General features: G+C 46.0%; 1 protein-coding gene across 1 annotated transcript; it reads left to right on the top strand.

Moving 5' to 3' along the window:
- ACSBG2 (acyl-CoA synthetase bubblegum family member 2) lies at positions 1-14,284 on the top strand. Its single transcript, XM_009281137.2, has 15 exons — positions 1-59; positions 429-558; positions 3,063-3,142; positions 3,707-3,948; positions 4,977-5,065; positions 5,657-5,777; positions 6,241-6,321; positions 6,835-6,984; positions 7,172-7,348; positions 8,006-8,187; positions 8,454-8,687; positions 9,391-9,608; positions 10,930-11,069; positions 12,038-12,284; positions 12,674-14,284. Exons 1-15 carry the CDS (start codon positions 53-55, stop codon positions 12,787-12,789), a joined length of 2,214 nt encoding a protein of 737 aa, XP_009279412.1. The 5' UTR covers positions 1-52; the 3' UTR covers positions 12,790-14,284.
- The last annotated feature ends 1,200 nt before the right edge of the window (positions 14,285-15,484 follow it).

Raw genomic sequence — 15,484 nt, 5'->3', positions numbered from 1 at the left:
GGCACTGGTCCGGAGCGGCTGCGGGAGGAGAGGCTGCACAAAGGCGGAGGCAATGCGTTGTAAGGCTGGGCCCGGGTTTGGGGTGGGGGGTGGGTGGTCTGAGAGCCGAGCGGGAGCGTTTTGGGGTGAAGGGAGTATAAAATTTAAATTGTTAGGCTCGCGGTGCTCTTTCAAAGCCGTAATTGTCACGCACGTTTTTGGATGTGGGAATGGGTTTATCATCTACTGCTGATCAGGTTTTTCGAATGAACCGAGCGCGATGCGGAGTGCACTGCGTCCGCTGTGAGAGTTTACTGTATTTCATGCAAATACAGCAGTCTTGAGTCATGTCTGCTTTGGGATTGCCTTGGTCAGATAGCTACATTAATGGACGCTGATTTTACTGTAGCATTTGATTGTATTTTAATTTTTAAAACCTGTTTTTACAGGGACAATGCTGTGTGAGTCAGATGCACGTATGGCACTTGCGGAACCAGTCCCCACGACTTATTTTACTTCGGATCCTCAAGGGAACTGCGGGCTGTCTCTGGATGATGTACTGCTCAACTCTTCAACTAGGTTTGTGTAATTTAAGATTTTATTTTCTCTGTGGTGACCTGTATACATAGGATATAGTTTGTATTCTATCATGTTTACTTAGATTAATTAAGATTTTTTTTGGAAGACATTTCAAACATTTGTTACAACTTCCAAAAGCTGAATCTACAGTCTCGCCCTCTCAAAAGAAGAGGAACAGAATTAAATTTGCTGTACAGAGCTACCACACGGAGTACAGAGCTTGAAGTAGTGTGCGTTTAATATAAACTTAAAGCACAGGAATGGTAGAATATTTTGCGTAGTCAGAAAGATCACCTTTTATAAAGGAACTTTGCGTAATTGTTAATTCTATGTAAGTGGGAGGGCACTGATCAAATACTTAGAAGACCGAGGAAGTACTACATTGTTTGCGAAGTGTTGCTGTACTGTAAACAGAGAGGCGTGCCTCTGTAGGGGATAGTTTGTGTGCGGTACCTATGCTGATTTCTATCAGACTCTTGTTAGTCTGTCTGTAAATCTAAGCAGCCTCTTACTAAAGAGCAGAGTAGTAGTTACGGGTCTATATCTCACCACAGGGTAATGGGATATAGCTGCCAAAAAACTCTTTACCTAATTTTTTTCAGGCTGCATTTGAATTACATGTAGTAAGGGGGAGAAAAAGATGACTTGATTCACTGTAGGGGAAATAGCTGGGGCTTTTTTGCTCGTATTACTGAGTCATTTACATGCTTTGATCGTAAAAGCTGGTGGAGAAATGGTGCAGAACTGTTGCAACTGAGGATTAATTTGTGCTGAAAAATGAGGAGGAAATGCGTAGTAGGGAACATCTTGTAATCCCTTTGGGGGAAATAAAGAAAAAAAAAAAATTATTTACTTCCCTCTGGTTTCTGGCTTGCAGATTAGTTAGGAGAAGCCGTTCTGGTTTTGGACAGTACATGGGAGTAGCCAAGTGAAATCTTCTCTATGCCTTAAACTTTTTCATATGCCCAAAGCAGTAATAGTTGACTATCCCCTAGAAATTCAGAGAAAGTGTAAAACAGAGGGAAGCGATTTATGCCTTACACTGAAATTCACACAGTGCCTTGTCCTGACTTGTCCTCTCTTTGGTCTAGTGGAAAGGGAAGAAAATGCGGGGCTCGGTGGGAAGCCTGCCTGGATTAGGCTGAGGAGTTTGCATGGGACCAGAGGAGCTCCTGCCTGTGTGCAGGTGCGGTCCAGTTGTGACAGGCAGAGATGTCAGGGCTTCTTTTTGCCCCAAAGCTGCCCCTGCAGAGGGTTGGGGCTGTTGTGATGTCAGGGGCCTGCAGTCCTTCTAGAAGACCTGGGCGTCGGTGCTAGAGAGAAACCTTGCACCAAATGTTGCCATGTGGAAGAGTAAACACCTAGCACTGGCATGAGGAAACAAACACCTTCATGATGGCCTGGAGCGAAGGGCCCCGGCGGAGCTGTTTGGCAAGGCAAGATGGGAATTTTGGTTCTCTGGAATATAATCTTGGGTCGACTAGAACTTGGACCTTAGTGCTATGCTGACAGTACAAACAGGGTATTGCCCAGGGTAGGGGAACAAGCATCATCTGCCTGTAGGTTGGAGGGTGGGATGTCCTTCTAGGGAGCAGAGCACAGGAACTCCAATATGGAATCTCACAGGGTCTGGTTTCCAGCCTGTGGTCTGAAGTGGGACATGTGACTTGATTATTCCTTATCCTCATGACTTACGGCTGTGAGAAAGTCCGTCTCGAGAAGGGACGGAGGAAGAACACTGTTCTAGAAATGCGGGCAGGTAGCATCTCACCAGATCTTGCAAGGATGAAAAGAAAAGGGGCAACTTTCTGCTGGCGCCGCAGACAAGTTCCTGGTGAGGAGCGTGGCTGAAGTAGACGGGGGACGTGCCTGTTTCCATTTCTATACAAACATCTGGTGGGAGCCTGATGCGCTAACTTTATTAGGAATACCTAAGAACAAGATTTCCTGTTAAATCAATTTCCTGCTCTTCAGCTGGCCTGGCCTCCCGCAGGAAATCTCTGTGGGTTTCCCCACAGGGTGACTGGCCAGGGGGATTGCTGTACTGCATAGGAGTGAGGCCGCTGGGGCCTCCCCTTCGTGAGACTGGCGTATTGCACCAGATCCGTGTGCCCCTTCCTGCCCCCCTCCTCCTCACCGCTGTAGACTCTTTGTTTCAGGCACCTAGAGCAGACCTGTGGTGTTAAATTATTGCTGTTTTCTGGATGACATGTTTATGGATTCTTCTGCAGTTTATCTGAAATGATAGCTACAATTAGGACAACATACGTGTGTTTAAAAGCAGTGCAGGCAAAGCTTGCACACTCTCTGAGAGGGACCTGTTTCGTTGCTGTAGCCATGCAGGCTAGTAAAATGAATAAAGTCACCTGCAGAACGTCAGGAACCACTAATCCCTGTTTGACATCCAAGGACTAATACGATTAAGTGATGGAGCAAGCACGCCTAAGGTGTTCTTCAGCCAGTGTGCTAAAGCCTATCCAGGGCTAATTGCTTTTGCCTTGCAGAACTGCTGAGGTCCACAACACTGAGACAGTTGAAGATGTTAAGACAGAGGGATGTCAGACAGACACGCTTGGCTTCAAAGGTAAGTGGAAAGAATTTTTAGTTACTGTGGCGTGCATAAAATTATTATTGAAATGAGAGAGGAATTTATCACACCATAACAATGGAAGAAGAAACTCAAATTGCAGGATCTTGAACTTCGACTTTAAAGCACAGATGTGCTGCAAGGAGTAAAATAGGTGGTGTCACTGCCTAATGCTTATGTACCAGGTAATAATGTACTACTTTCAGTCCTCCTTGAAAAAAAACCCCGAAAACCAACAACAACAACAAAGCACAGCGTGTATGATTGTTGCAGGAAGCTGCCACCTTACCAGTACAAGAGCTTTAGGGCAGCAAAGCAGGTTTGAGGGGGATGTAAATGGGAAACGTTTAACAAAATTTTGGAAGTGCTTTAGAAGCTTCATCTATTAGTCCTGATCTAAAATACTGGGAGTTGTATGGCAAACGTGCCAGGAATAAAAGGGGGGTGGGAGGGGGTATATTAGCATTTGCTTTCATATGTTTGATACTTGTATTTATATTTCTGTTATGGCAGCAAGCAGTTTCTAAATATAAGATGCTGAACACTTTTCTTTCAAACCAGCCTCTTCACCTCCTACCTCCAGTGTGTGGACAACGCGACGAGATGGAGAGGTCAGACTGAGGATGGATGAACAGGGCATAGGCAGTGAGGCACCAAAGACTGTTCATGAGCTATTCCAGGAAGCTGCTAGTAAATATGGTGATTATTATGCCCTTGCATCCAAGAAGGGTGGCCAGTGGATAAAACTAACGTATAAGATGTACTATGATGAGTGCTGGAAAGCAGCAAAAAGCTTTTTGAAGGTAAGCTTTTGATGAATTCTGCTCCTCCTTCATGTTCAGTGAATTTAACTGCTGAAATGGCTGTGGTCAACTATATCTTAAACCTGCAAATTCTCTGAGTGAGTCTTAAAGTGACGGGGAAATACCTGAACATGCCATGAACAACTTGGTAATTACCGCAGTGGTTTTGTTTGAATTTCTTGCAAGTTGCTTCCACATTCAACTACCAAAAAGTGCGTAAGGAAACATTTAGAGAGAGGTGTTTGAGGTATGTGTGAAACCTGGACAACACCCCTCATGAGGCATGTGAATTTTAATCTTTCTACGAAAAAAACTTGAAGGGATGCTTATGAATGAGACTTAAATGTCCAAACTGGCTGAGCCTTTTGCCTGTACTGTTCGGAATTAAGGCACTCGGAGAGAGAGACCAACATTACATGTACTTACTGTTATCATTATGAAGTCTTTTATTTCTTGAAGTTAAGGCCACTCTTCTTTTTACTCCTATGGTGGGATCTTCCAGCCTACGTACTTCCACTCTGGGACAAAACCAGAGAATGGCCGAAGGAGACTTGAAGACTGGGACTTGGACAGCTGGAATTTCATAGCAAAGTGCCTCTGACTGTCACTGGAGCTTGTTGCTTGTGTCATTATTGATATCTGACACATCTAACTTGTACTAAATGACTAAACGTCTCAATAGGTGTTGTCTAACTTAACCTCTTACCTTCTCATTCCCAGCCCAAAGGGAACTGATAACTACCTGGATTGCAATTTTATAATACCGTTAGCATCAGTGAGCTAGTCATACCGAGTGCAGACCTAAGCAAATCCTTTTTTTCCTGCCTACTGATAAAGTGGGACAGTGTCTGATGTGAAACTTAACTGGTTCCATATTAGGTCTTGGGAAGTTTTTCAATGTGAATTACCGTATATAATAGCATGAACTTTTCCCTTGACATTGTGCTCGCAGCAGAGATCTGTAAATTAACTCTAAGCATTCTTCAAAGGAAAAACAAGATTGCTGTAATTTCATCTCTTGTTTACAGCTGGGACTAGAGCGTTTCCATGGAGTGTGCATCTTGGGATTTAATTCTGCAGAGTGGTTTATTGCTGACATTGGAGCTATCCTTGCAGGGTAAGAATGAGTGTTGTCTCTTGGCATGCATTTTGCTTTAGCATTCAGATAGTAATTTCAGTATTCATGTGAGAAGCAGTTTTTGATTAAAAAAAAAAAAACAAACCAACAAACCACAAAAAAACAGAACAAAACCAACTGCTTATATTTGAATTTAATGAAGATAGAACCTAAACTCTCTCTTTACTTCATTATAAATTAATGAGACAAAAATTAATTTATTTTTTTTTTAGCCAGGTGCTTCTCTCAAACTAAGATGAACACTAGGTTAATCCAAAACCATGCTTACTTACACTGTGATTAAAAATATGATGGGAAATGCCAGAGAATCACAGCACTGGATTTTGATAGCCTTCTTCCACCTGAGACGTTTTGGTCCTTTACAGCATTCTGACATTTCCCATGCCCCAGAACAGAACCTTTGCTCTTGGAATTAAGCCCTCCACTTTTTGTTGTTGTTTCATGGGATATTCTTCCTAAAGTTTTTCCTCTGTTAAAGTTTGAAATGGTCTGAATTTTGCCAGCAACTCTGCCTATCCTCTAATTCTGTATTTTGCTTTTCTGTTTTGTTTTTTTCCTTTTCTTTTGCAGTGGATTTGCTGTTGGTATCTACACTACAAACTCTCCTGAGGCCTGTCATTATGTAGCAGAGAACTGTAGTGCTAACGTTCTGGTTGTGGAAAACCATAAACAGCTGCAGAAAATCTTAGAAGTAAATATACTTTTTAAATGGCTGGAGGCTACAGCATCCTATCAACAGATTTGGGAGGGTAAATGCTGTGGGAGGGTAATACCTGAGGGAAATGCTGCATCTGAAAGCAGAGGTGAACTGATCGAGCCTACTTGGTGTGCACCCTGTTCAAGCCAGATGAGTAGTCACTAGTGCTAAATCTCACAAGAGGTTAAATGGTGGTTCCACAGCTTGGCAAAGCCTCGAGCTTAAAATATGAGAAGCCAAAACGAACAATTGAGCATCCCCTAGGCTGTCTGGCAACATCCCAGTCCAAATGATTACTGTCTCTAGTGAGGCTTCCCCGTTCTCTTTCAATAACACAGATGAGATTCTCTTAGCTTAAAATGGCAAGTAGCAGTAGCATGTTAAGTGGTGGGTTATTTAGGCCTAAAAGGGACAGGCAGAATTTGCTCCTTCTCACGAATCTCCCTTCTTAAAACAGATTCAGCATAAACTACCTCATCTGAAAGCTATTATCCAGTATGGGGAAGAGCTAAAAGAGAAGAGACCAAATCTGTACTCTGTAAGTACTGGGCATCTTAATGGCTTGTAAATACTGGCTGTGTTCAGCTGATGGCTTGCAAGCAACCATCACCTTCCACAGGACTGTCATCATGTGAGCTTACGTTGGTTTTTGTGAGGGATTGCTTGCCTCACTGAAGCAGCAGATGTCTACTGTTGTTCAAATCTCTATAATCCATGTTGTAAGGGAGGGTGTTAGCATACTGACCTCTGCAAGGCAGCCTCGGGTCCCACAGTTACTTCAACTTGACACTCCCAGTGAACACCAGGGTTGCTACAGAGCTAGTAAGCTGCTTCAGGGTGGATCCGTCTCCTTTTCTGCTTCTCGCCATGCCTCTTGTGGCAGCCAGAAAACATTGTGGGACTGACAGTGCATATTTACAACCTTGTCCAGATTCTGCCAGAGGTTTGGACGTAGGAAACAGTTTCCTTCTCTTCATGCGTAGCAAAGGGTTTAATTCCACGTGTGAATGATAGCTTAGAAAGTGATCGAGCTCTTCTCTTGTATATACAGTGGAGTGAGTTCATGGACCTTGGCAAAGATGTTCCAGATACTCAGCTCCGTGAAATCATTGAGTCGCAGAAGCCTAACCAGTGCTGTACACTAATATATACCTCGGGGACAACTGGACAGCCAAAGGGAGTAATGCTCAGTCACGACAACGTAAGTATCTTTCTGTATAAATGTCCATTCTGTGACCTTAGGTGGGTGCTGAGGGAGGGTGGAGATCAGCTGAAAAACATGCCTGGTGTTAAGATCACAGGAAGTCAAACTTTTGTGAGCTGCGTGTTCTGTGTTGTGCCTGCTGGGAAGAGCTGCCACATAATACTGATGTGGGTTCTTGTTACAGTTGACGTGGACGGCATCGGCGGCAGGGCGTTTCATAATGCTGACAGATGCTAAGGAAAAGCAGGAACTGGTGGTCAGCTATCTGCCCCTCAGTCATATTGCTGCACAGATGTCAGATATGTGGTCAGCAATGACATTTGGCGTACAAGTTTTCTTTGCTCAACCAGATGCATTAAAGGTAAAAACGTAAGAGAATAAAAATCCTACACCTGCTTGTAGCTGGGGTGGGTGATTTAAAACGAACGTGGCTGACTTACCTCATGATTCCGAAAGCTGTGCTAACTCGGTTTATTTGCGTAGTGACCAACTGCTCCTGTTTAAGGGTTTGTTGGTTTGATGAGTACAGCCACTCTGACCTTTGCCTTTTGACCCTGTATTGCAAGCTAGGGTGAGCTGACCAAGCACTTCACAACTAAGAGCCTTCTTGGTGTCTCACCTGACACCAGTTCTCCGCCCCGACAGCTTGGTTGAGCAACGGCTTTCTATTTGCTCTGTCCACATTGCAAAATGCCACCACCATTAAATCTGTGTCCTGAGAATCATAGAATCATTGAGGTTGGAAAAGACCTCTAAGATCATCGAGTCCAACCAAAGAACGATTCTTCTCTTGGTGCTGCGTCAGCGTTGGCACTGAAAGCATCGACCCTTGCTGTCTTCTCAAAACCACTGTGGCATTTGAATGCTCCTGGGGTTCCTTTCTCTTGGCTCTGCAGTTGAAAATGAGCAAGTCCTCAAAATAAATGGCAGAGTCCTAAGCTTCGGCTAGTGACCAGTGCTGACCTGAAATCTCCAGTGAAGCACTCTTGAAAGCCGTATTAAATTCTGCTTTGCTCAGGGCACCTTGGTAGACACCCTGCGGGAAGTGAGGCCAACTGCTTTTTTGGGAGTTCCTCGTGTCTGGGAAAAAATGGAAGAAAAAATGAAATCCATAGGCGCAAAATCGTCAGCACTCAGAAGAAAAGTGGCATCGTGGGCCAAGGGAGTCGGGTTGCAGACAAACCTGAAGCGGATGAATGGGTAATTATGAACTACACTTAAGGGATGTTACGAATATTAGGAGAACTTTACTGTCAGATCAGGAATTAGATCCCATGTAACAGGCCAGACTTACGGACAGTTAAAAGCCAAATGTAGCGCTTGGACCAGAGGGTGAGCAGCAAGGGCTGGAGGGGGAAGTAATTAATTTTTTTACTGAATAAACTAAAATAGGAGGAAGATGAAAGGAGGAAGGGGGAGAAGTTCTACTTGGTGACTGAGATCTTGTAACCGGTTTTCTCCTACAGGTATTCTGAAGTCCCGGTGAACTTCCGCTTAGCCAGGCACTTGGTGTACAAGAAAGTGCGAAAGGCCATTGGGCTGGACCGGTGCACAAAGTGCTACACGGGGGCTGCTCCCATCACCAGAGAGACGCTGGAATTTTTTTTAAGTCTGAACATTCCTGTGTTCGAGCTGTACGGCATGAGCGAGAGCTCTGGGCCTCACACAATCTCTCTACCTCACGCGTTCAAGCTTACCAGGTACACGCCTTTTTGCGAGTAGAGCACTGCTGGCTGGGAGGAAGAGTTGCTTTAAGGTTTCTCCTGCATCTGGCATGTCCGTCTCGCCTGATGCAGCTCATCCCCAGAGTCTTGCTGCCGGTAAAAAGTCGCTAGGGAGCCAGTTCCTTTGGCCACATCTTGCAGATGAAGAGATCTGCCATGGGCAGCAGCAGGGTTACTTAAATTTAACTTGGCCTGGATTCTCTAGGAACTGAGGAGGAAGCAAGGGATTGATGGGAAGAAGGAAGAATTAGTAACTCTAGCCTACAGTTCACTTTAGCGTCAAGTGAATAAATACAGTAAGACTGTGCTGTTGCTTTGAATGGCTTGTTCAGTCCCCGTGGGTTCAGTCTGCAGAGTTAAATATTGCCATCAGTAAAAGCTTGCTGCCAGGGACATAAATCTTCTAATTCAAAGCTCAGGTGTTTGAGAACAATGAGTGGAAAACACCAGGTGTGTGAGCACTGATCTCTCTGCAATAACAACTTTTTCTGTAGTTCCCCTTATATAAGCAGATGCCTTTTAAGTTTATAAGTTCCTTGCTGAAGCAGTTGTAATAAAAAGCTGCCTGGCTTTGTTCAAACACTTCAGCTTGAGAGGGTACTGCTGTCATCTCACTCTGCTGCTCAGCTATTGAATTTAAAAAAAAAAAAAGATGCCATGGGTTTGTGTTCTCTTTAAGCTGTGGAAAGGAAGTCACAGGCTGCCGGACGCTGATTCATAAGCCAGATGGAGACGGCAACGGGGAGATCTGCTTCTCGGGAAGGCACATCTTCATGGGCTATTTGAACATGGAAGAAAAAACCAAAGAGGCAATTGATGAAGATGGCTGGCTGCATTCGGGTGACCTTGGCAAGCATGATAAAGATGGATTCCTCTACATCACCGGCAGAATTAAAGGTGATGCATCCCCTCACTTTGTTGTCTTGAGGTTACGCGGTACTATGATAGGATGCGTTCAGACCCTGCTAGTTATGGGGTTGCACAGGAGAATGTTTAAATACTTCTTCTGAAGTTTTAAATATGAATATGGCTGCAGCGTGTCCTGCCACTGAGCATGTGACATGGCGTGTGATGGGAGGAGAGGGATGACCTCTGAAACCACTGTGTGTTTGCAGAGTAAGGAAGAAATCCTCTGATCTCAGAAGCAGTAGTTAATGCTTTGTTGGCTTGTTTTACGGTGCCAGACCTGTCCAGGTCCCTCCAGTTTCAGCTAACTTTGCTAGCCAACCTCTAAGAGAAAACAGTAGCTTAATGCTGTTGCGAAAATGGCTTGCAGCAATGCAGTTCTTGAGACACCACTTTGACCAACCCCAAACAAATCCAATTTCATGCAAGACTTCAGTCATCAACAAGAGAGAAATGGTCACGCACAGGGGCTGCTTTCGGAAACCTGTAAAAGACAGCCAAGAAAGGCAGGCTCTCCTCGGCTCTGTATCACACTGTAACTTCAGAAACTCCGCTTTGCCTCAGCAAATTTTTTTACTTAAGTTTCTGAACAACTTGGGTACCAACTTACATGCCTTAGATTCTGAGGTGACTGTGGCAGGGTACTGAGGTGCTCGTATGCCACACCCCGTGTTCCCGAACTGCAAACATTTCTGGAGCATCAGAGCAGGTTTTGCAGCGCTGTTTGCGTGCACACCTCGGTCTCATCTCTCCTAGCCTGACTGGAGTCCTCCTGGTTTGCTGCCTTCTCTGGGTGTTGGGACACAGACTCACTATTTGATCCGGTAGTCACAAAGGAGCTATAAAGTTATTTCAGCTTGTGAAGGAAGGGGGAAAAGCTCTAAGTGTTAATCAAGATTTGACTGGGGTTAAAGATCAAGATTTGACTGGGGTTGTTCAGCCTGGAGAAAAGGAGGCTGAGGGGAGACCTCATCGCTCTCTACAACTCCCTGAAAGGAGGTTGTAGCGAGGGGGGGGTCAGTCTCTTCTCCCAAGGAACAAGCGATAGGACGAGAGGAAATGGCCTCAAGTTGCGCCAGGGGAGGTTTAGATTGGACGTGAGGAAAAATGTCTTTACTGAAAGAGTGGTTAAACATTGGAACAGGCTGCCCAGGGAAGGGGTTGAGTCACCATCCCTGGAAGTATTTAAAAGACGTGTAGATGCGGCACTGAGGGACATGGTTTAGTGGACATGGTGGTGTTGGGTTGACGGTTGGACTCGATGATCTTAGAGGTCTTTTCCAACCTTAATGATTCTACGATTCTTTTCCAGAGCTCATCATCACTGCAGGAGGTGAGAACGTTCCTCCCGTTCCAATCGAGGATGCTGTAAAAGACGCTGTTCCCATCCTCAGCAATGCAATGCTGGTTGGAGACAAAGCAAAATTCCTCGCTATGCTTCTAACGCTAAAGGTAATGGAAAACAGGAGGGGAATCCACCTATGTTGCTAAATGTTTCATGCCAGTGAGGAAGATAATTGTTATGCGTTTTTACAGTGTCTTCTAGAGACAGGAGGCATCTGGAGTATGACTTGTTGTAGCTGGGTTGCAAACAGCAGTTGTAACTGTACAGGAAAATGAGCATCGTCACTTGAGCAGACGATCAGGTTCTTCTGTTGTTCAGGGCAGCTGTTTCTCTCTGTACCACATAGGGCAGAAAGAAACAGAAGTAAAAGACCTAAAAGGGAGACTGAAAAAAGAAACCCTTCTGCTTTTCTTACCCATTTTTCAGTGTCTCCCGGAGCAGTCTGGACAGCAACGAGCTGTCAGTGATTTCTTTTTAAGACACTGGCTTTAAACTCCACGGTGACACACCTGTGGTGGCCGGCACTGACTTCTCTCTGGAGACCCTGCAGGCTGGTGGTTTTTCAGGACAGTGGTAATCGCTCATTAGCGAGACTGACTGAGTGCCAGCCTCCTCACCCTTGTGCAAGAGATGCCGAGCCAGGCCCTGGAGGTGGCGGTGCTGCGCTTGTCCTGGTCGGGTGCCACCATGTGTTGACTTCCAGCAGACTGTTAACGCTGCTGTGGGATGTAGGGAAGTAAAGCTGTGGCCCAGAAAAAAGGTCCAGAAAAAAGGGATCAACTTGGGATAGCCCAGGAGGAATCTGGAAGATGAGCTCTGTACCCAGCTTGCTCCTTGGTATGGACACGGCTGTTGAGTATGCGGAGATCTGAAGGGGTTTCGTCAGTGTTTTGCCTCAACAGGTTTTCATTTGAAGCGGTGTTTGCATCAAGCGTATGAAAATCGCAGTGGTTGATCAGCTGGTACCGGGGTGGGGAAGGAGGCAGGGCAGCTTCCCAAGGCTGTAAGGCTGATGAGCGTGAAGGGAATCGAGCGTTTAGCAACGCAAAGTTACCTGTTCTGACTTGTCTTGCAGTGCAAAGTAGATGTAGAAACTGGCGAGCCAGGAGATGATCTCACTCCAGAAGCTGTTGAATACTGTCAAAAACTGGGCAGCAAGGCTACAAAAGTCTCCGAAATCATCAGCAGCAAAGACAAGGCAATCTACGCGGCTATCCAGAAGGGAATTTCAGCAGTCAATGAGGGAGCTGTCTCGAATGCTCAGAAAGTCCAGAAGTGGGTCCTTCTGGAGAAGGACTTTTCTCTCTTCGGTGGAGAGCTTGGTGAGTGGTTGGGGTGGCCCCGTCACCCCTTCCTTGGATGTTGGACAGGCAGCATAACCCAACACACAGAGCTACCCACGGCCCTTCCTCGCTGTGGCTTTTCAATGCCCTAGTTTTGGGGAGGGTGGGATGAATTCCCACTTCTGCCCGGCAGAACTGAGCTGAGCAGTGCTTACCCTTGGTTCCGCGTTGGCTGTTGCAGGATGGTTGTGCTGTTTCTATCCACAGGGGAAGGAAGGGAGATTTTATTAATCGCAAAGAGAAATTTAGAAGTCAACGTCTGTTCACGTGTTCCGAATCTTCCTCTGGGCTTGCTTCACTCCAGTGTTGATTTGTGTCTCAAAACGGTACCGTCGCCGTTAAAACCTTGTGCTGTATTTTTTCCACAGGCCCAACAATGAAGCTGAAGAGATCAGTGGTGGCACAGAAGTACAAAGACCAAATCGCTCAGTTTTACGCGGATGTGGATACACCTGCCGCAACAGAGAACGCTCTTCGGCAGTAGTGCGGAGGCTTTGTGCCGTGGACTGAAGCAAGCCTGGAAGACGATTCCCCTGCTGCCATCCCCAGGAAGGATTCCCTGCATTCTGTTGAAATAAATGAGGCTCGGTCATCACGCGGCCCTTCTGAATTGCTGAACTGTATATTTTTTGGCCTTCATACTGCAGTGTGGTGAGCGTGTTCGTGCCCAGTGTTTTCCTGTGTCTGTGTTCTAGCGCTGAGATATTCCTGAATATCGCTGCTTCGTAATTTTGTCTTTCCATTTTTACAAGGGCAATACAATGCTACCTTAAATCCATATTACATATTCTGTTTTAACCAAAGTTTTCTTTTCCTGAGCTGAATGTAAAACAATCAGGAACTGCAACTTTCTTGCTGAGGGAGAGACAGATTTCTTTTTATAGCGGTGTACTTCACTCCCCCCCTGATGCACGTTTAACTGCATGCTGATGGCATCTGAATTATTTCAGATCTCTTTACCCACAACCTGTCTTCTGTCAAAGATGAAGAATGCTGCGTGACTACACACACTGGCTCAGTGCGTATGTGGAACCTCGTGTTCGCTGGGTTTGTCTGTGCAATATTTTGTGTCTGTTTTAAGTTATAATGAAGCCATAAATTGTATTGTTAAAATATTATATGCGGCCTGTGTTCTGAGAAGCGTTTTACACAAGGGACTATTTATGAGGCTGCATACAAACGTGTGTGAAATCTGGCTGTAGTCTTACAATCAGAGAAGTGCTGTCTGGAGTATGGTGGAACTCCAGAGCCGTGGGGTGGGCTGAGGCTTTGCACTTGGAGAGAGGAGACGGTGTTGCTGCTCAAAGGCTGGTTCTTTTGAACGTCTGTGATCAACCACTCTGTGATGCAGTTGATCAACTGCATTCTGTGCTGGGGGGAAAGCACCCATTACCAGTAGCGCTTGAAGGACTCTTCAAAATGGCTCTGCAAGGCTTAGTCCAGTCTGCCCAATGCCTGGAGGGACTGTTCATCCCAACAGCAGCTGAAGGCTTGCTTGTAAAATGGCTTATTCCAAACTAGAAATCATTCCCTGAATACAGGTGGAACAGCTCTACGCTTTGGTTCTGGGCAGCGTTTCCCATGGCCAAAGGAGGAGCACCAGGAGATGTCCGGTGCTTTGAGGGGAAGCACCCTGCAGGGGAGAGGCATCTACACTATTAAATAACGCAAATGGCTCAAGCGAGCTGCCGGCTGGGGGTCACAGCGGCTCTGTACCTACAGCCCTGCGTAGTACCGAAACCTCGCTGGGGTGGGCAGTCGCAGTACCTGGAACTGGGCACCTCAGGGGGGGTTTTAAACCCAAAAGTTTGTATCTGATCTGGGCTCAGTGAAATTCCGCTTGCACATGTGCCTACAGCACCTGGATGGAAGGGCGGGTAATGCACTATTGTAACCGCTGCTGATCTCGTGCAAACACTTGTGTTCTCAGCTGTGTGAACTTGAAATGTCTCCAATAAATAAACTCTGCAGTTTGTGTCTCAACACTTCAGTGATTTTCAACACTTCAGTGATTTTTGCAGAGTAACACTCGACGCTGCCTTGGGGTCAGGCTCCACGGTGGGGGGGCGGTGAGCAGCAAAAAGGTTAAACTGCCTTATCACAGGGAGAGCTGGAGCCATGAGCAGCAAAAAGGTTAAACTGCCTTATCGCAGGGAGAGCTGGAGCCGGAGCCGACTCCTTGATCGTTACCAGGGCTGAAGACGCTGCCCACAGCAGCAGAGGGAGGAGACCGACAGGTACAAAACACTGCAGCGCTGGGAAGGGGAATTAAGCTCCTGGCCTTAACCTTTGCTCTCAGCCTGCAGCTGAGCGCCTGCGCCAGAGCTCTGCCTCGCTCTTTGGGGTTCGTGACAAGTCCCGACACGATTGGGAGCAGCGGATAACCTTCAAAGCCCAGGGAAGCGGAGAGGGAGCACTTGCACCTGCCTCGGGCAGCCCTCCGTCCTGGCCTGCTCACTCCACCTAGCGCTCGCCGCTCCTTCCTGCTGCTGGCAAATTGCAGGGAACCCCGACACGAAGCTGCAGCGGCAACAGGATTTTAGCAACTGACTTAGAACTCCAATGTGTATTAACGGACATCAGAGCCATCCCCCAGCCCGACCGCGCTTAAAACAAGTTTCTTCTTCCTTCGCTTTTCACCTCCTGTGCCTGGCGCGGCGCTGCCTGCAGGCAAGGGGCTGGCGGAGCTGAAGAGCGGCCGATGGCGTTACTGGTGTCTGCATTTCTAACGGAAAACATTTTTGGTAACAAGGTGCTTGGGGAAAGCCTCGTTGTGTCCATGGAAGAAGCAATACAACAAACAAAAAACGCTTGAAGTTTTACTTTTCCATCTTACTTTATTTCACTGAAGGGCAGCCGATGGCGTTACTGGCGTCTGCATTTCTAACGGAAAACATTTTCGGTAACAAGGCGCTTGGGGAAAGCCTCATTGCTGTCCATGGAGAAGCAATACAACAAACAAAAAACGCTTGAAGTTTTACTTTTCCATCTTACTTTATTTCACTTTTTCTAGAAAATTCCTCCATAGTTCCACAAATTTAACAAAAAGTTTAAAATTCAGGACAAACAATCCTGTAACGTATTACAAACATGATTTTTTTTTTTTTTTAATCTTGAAGTTAGTCTTGGGCCAGCTGAATTTCTTACAGCTGAGTGAAGAATTCATTTCCCAACACAAC

The sequence above is a fragment of the Aptenodytes forsteri genome, unplaced genomic scaffold (genome assembly GCF_000699145.1).
Source record: "Aptenodytes forsteri isolate BGI_AS27 unplaced genomic scaffold, ASM69914v1 Scaffold308, whole genome shotgun sequence".
NCBI lineage: Eukaryota > Metazoa > Chordata > Aves > Sphenisciformes > Spheniscidae > Aptenodytes > Aptenodytes forsteri.
Note: the sequence above shows the minus strand (reverse complement) of the source record. Positions and strands in the feature narration are given on the sequence as shown.

Bases quoted from the DNA above. Each gene is read 5' to 3' on its own strand.
- ACSBG2 (XM_009281137.2), top strand. The intron at 3,949-4,976 runs GTAAGCTTTTGA...TCTTGTTTACAG, and splicing joins CAGCAAAAAGCTTTTTGAAG to CTGGGACTAGAGCGTTTCCA. The intron at 12,285-12,673 runs GTGAGTGGTTGG...TTTTTTCCACAG, and splicing joins TCTCTTCGGTGGAGAGCTTG to GCCCAACAATGAAGCTGAAG.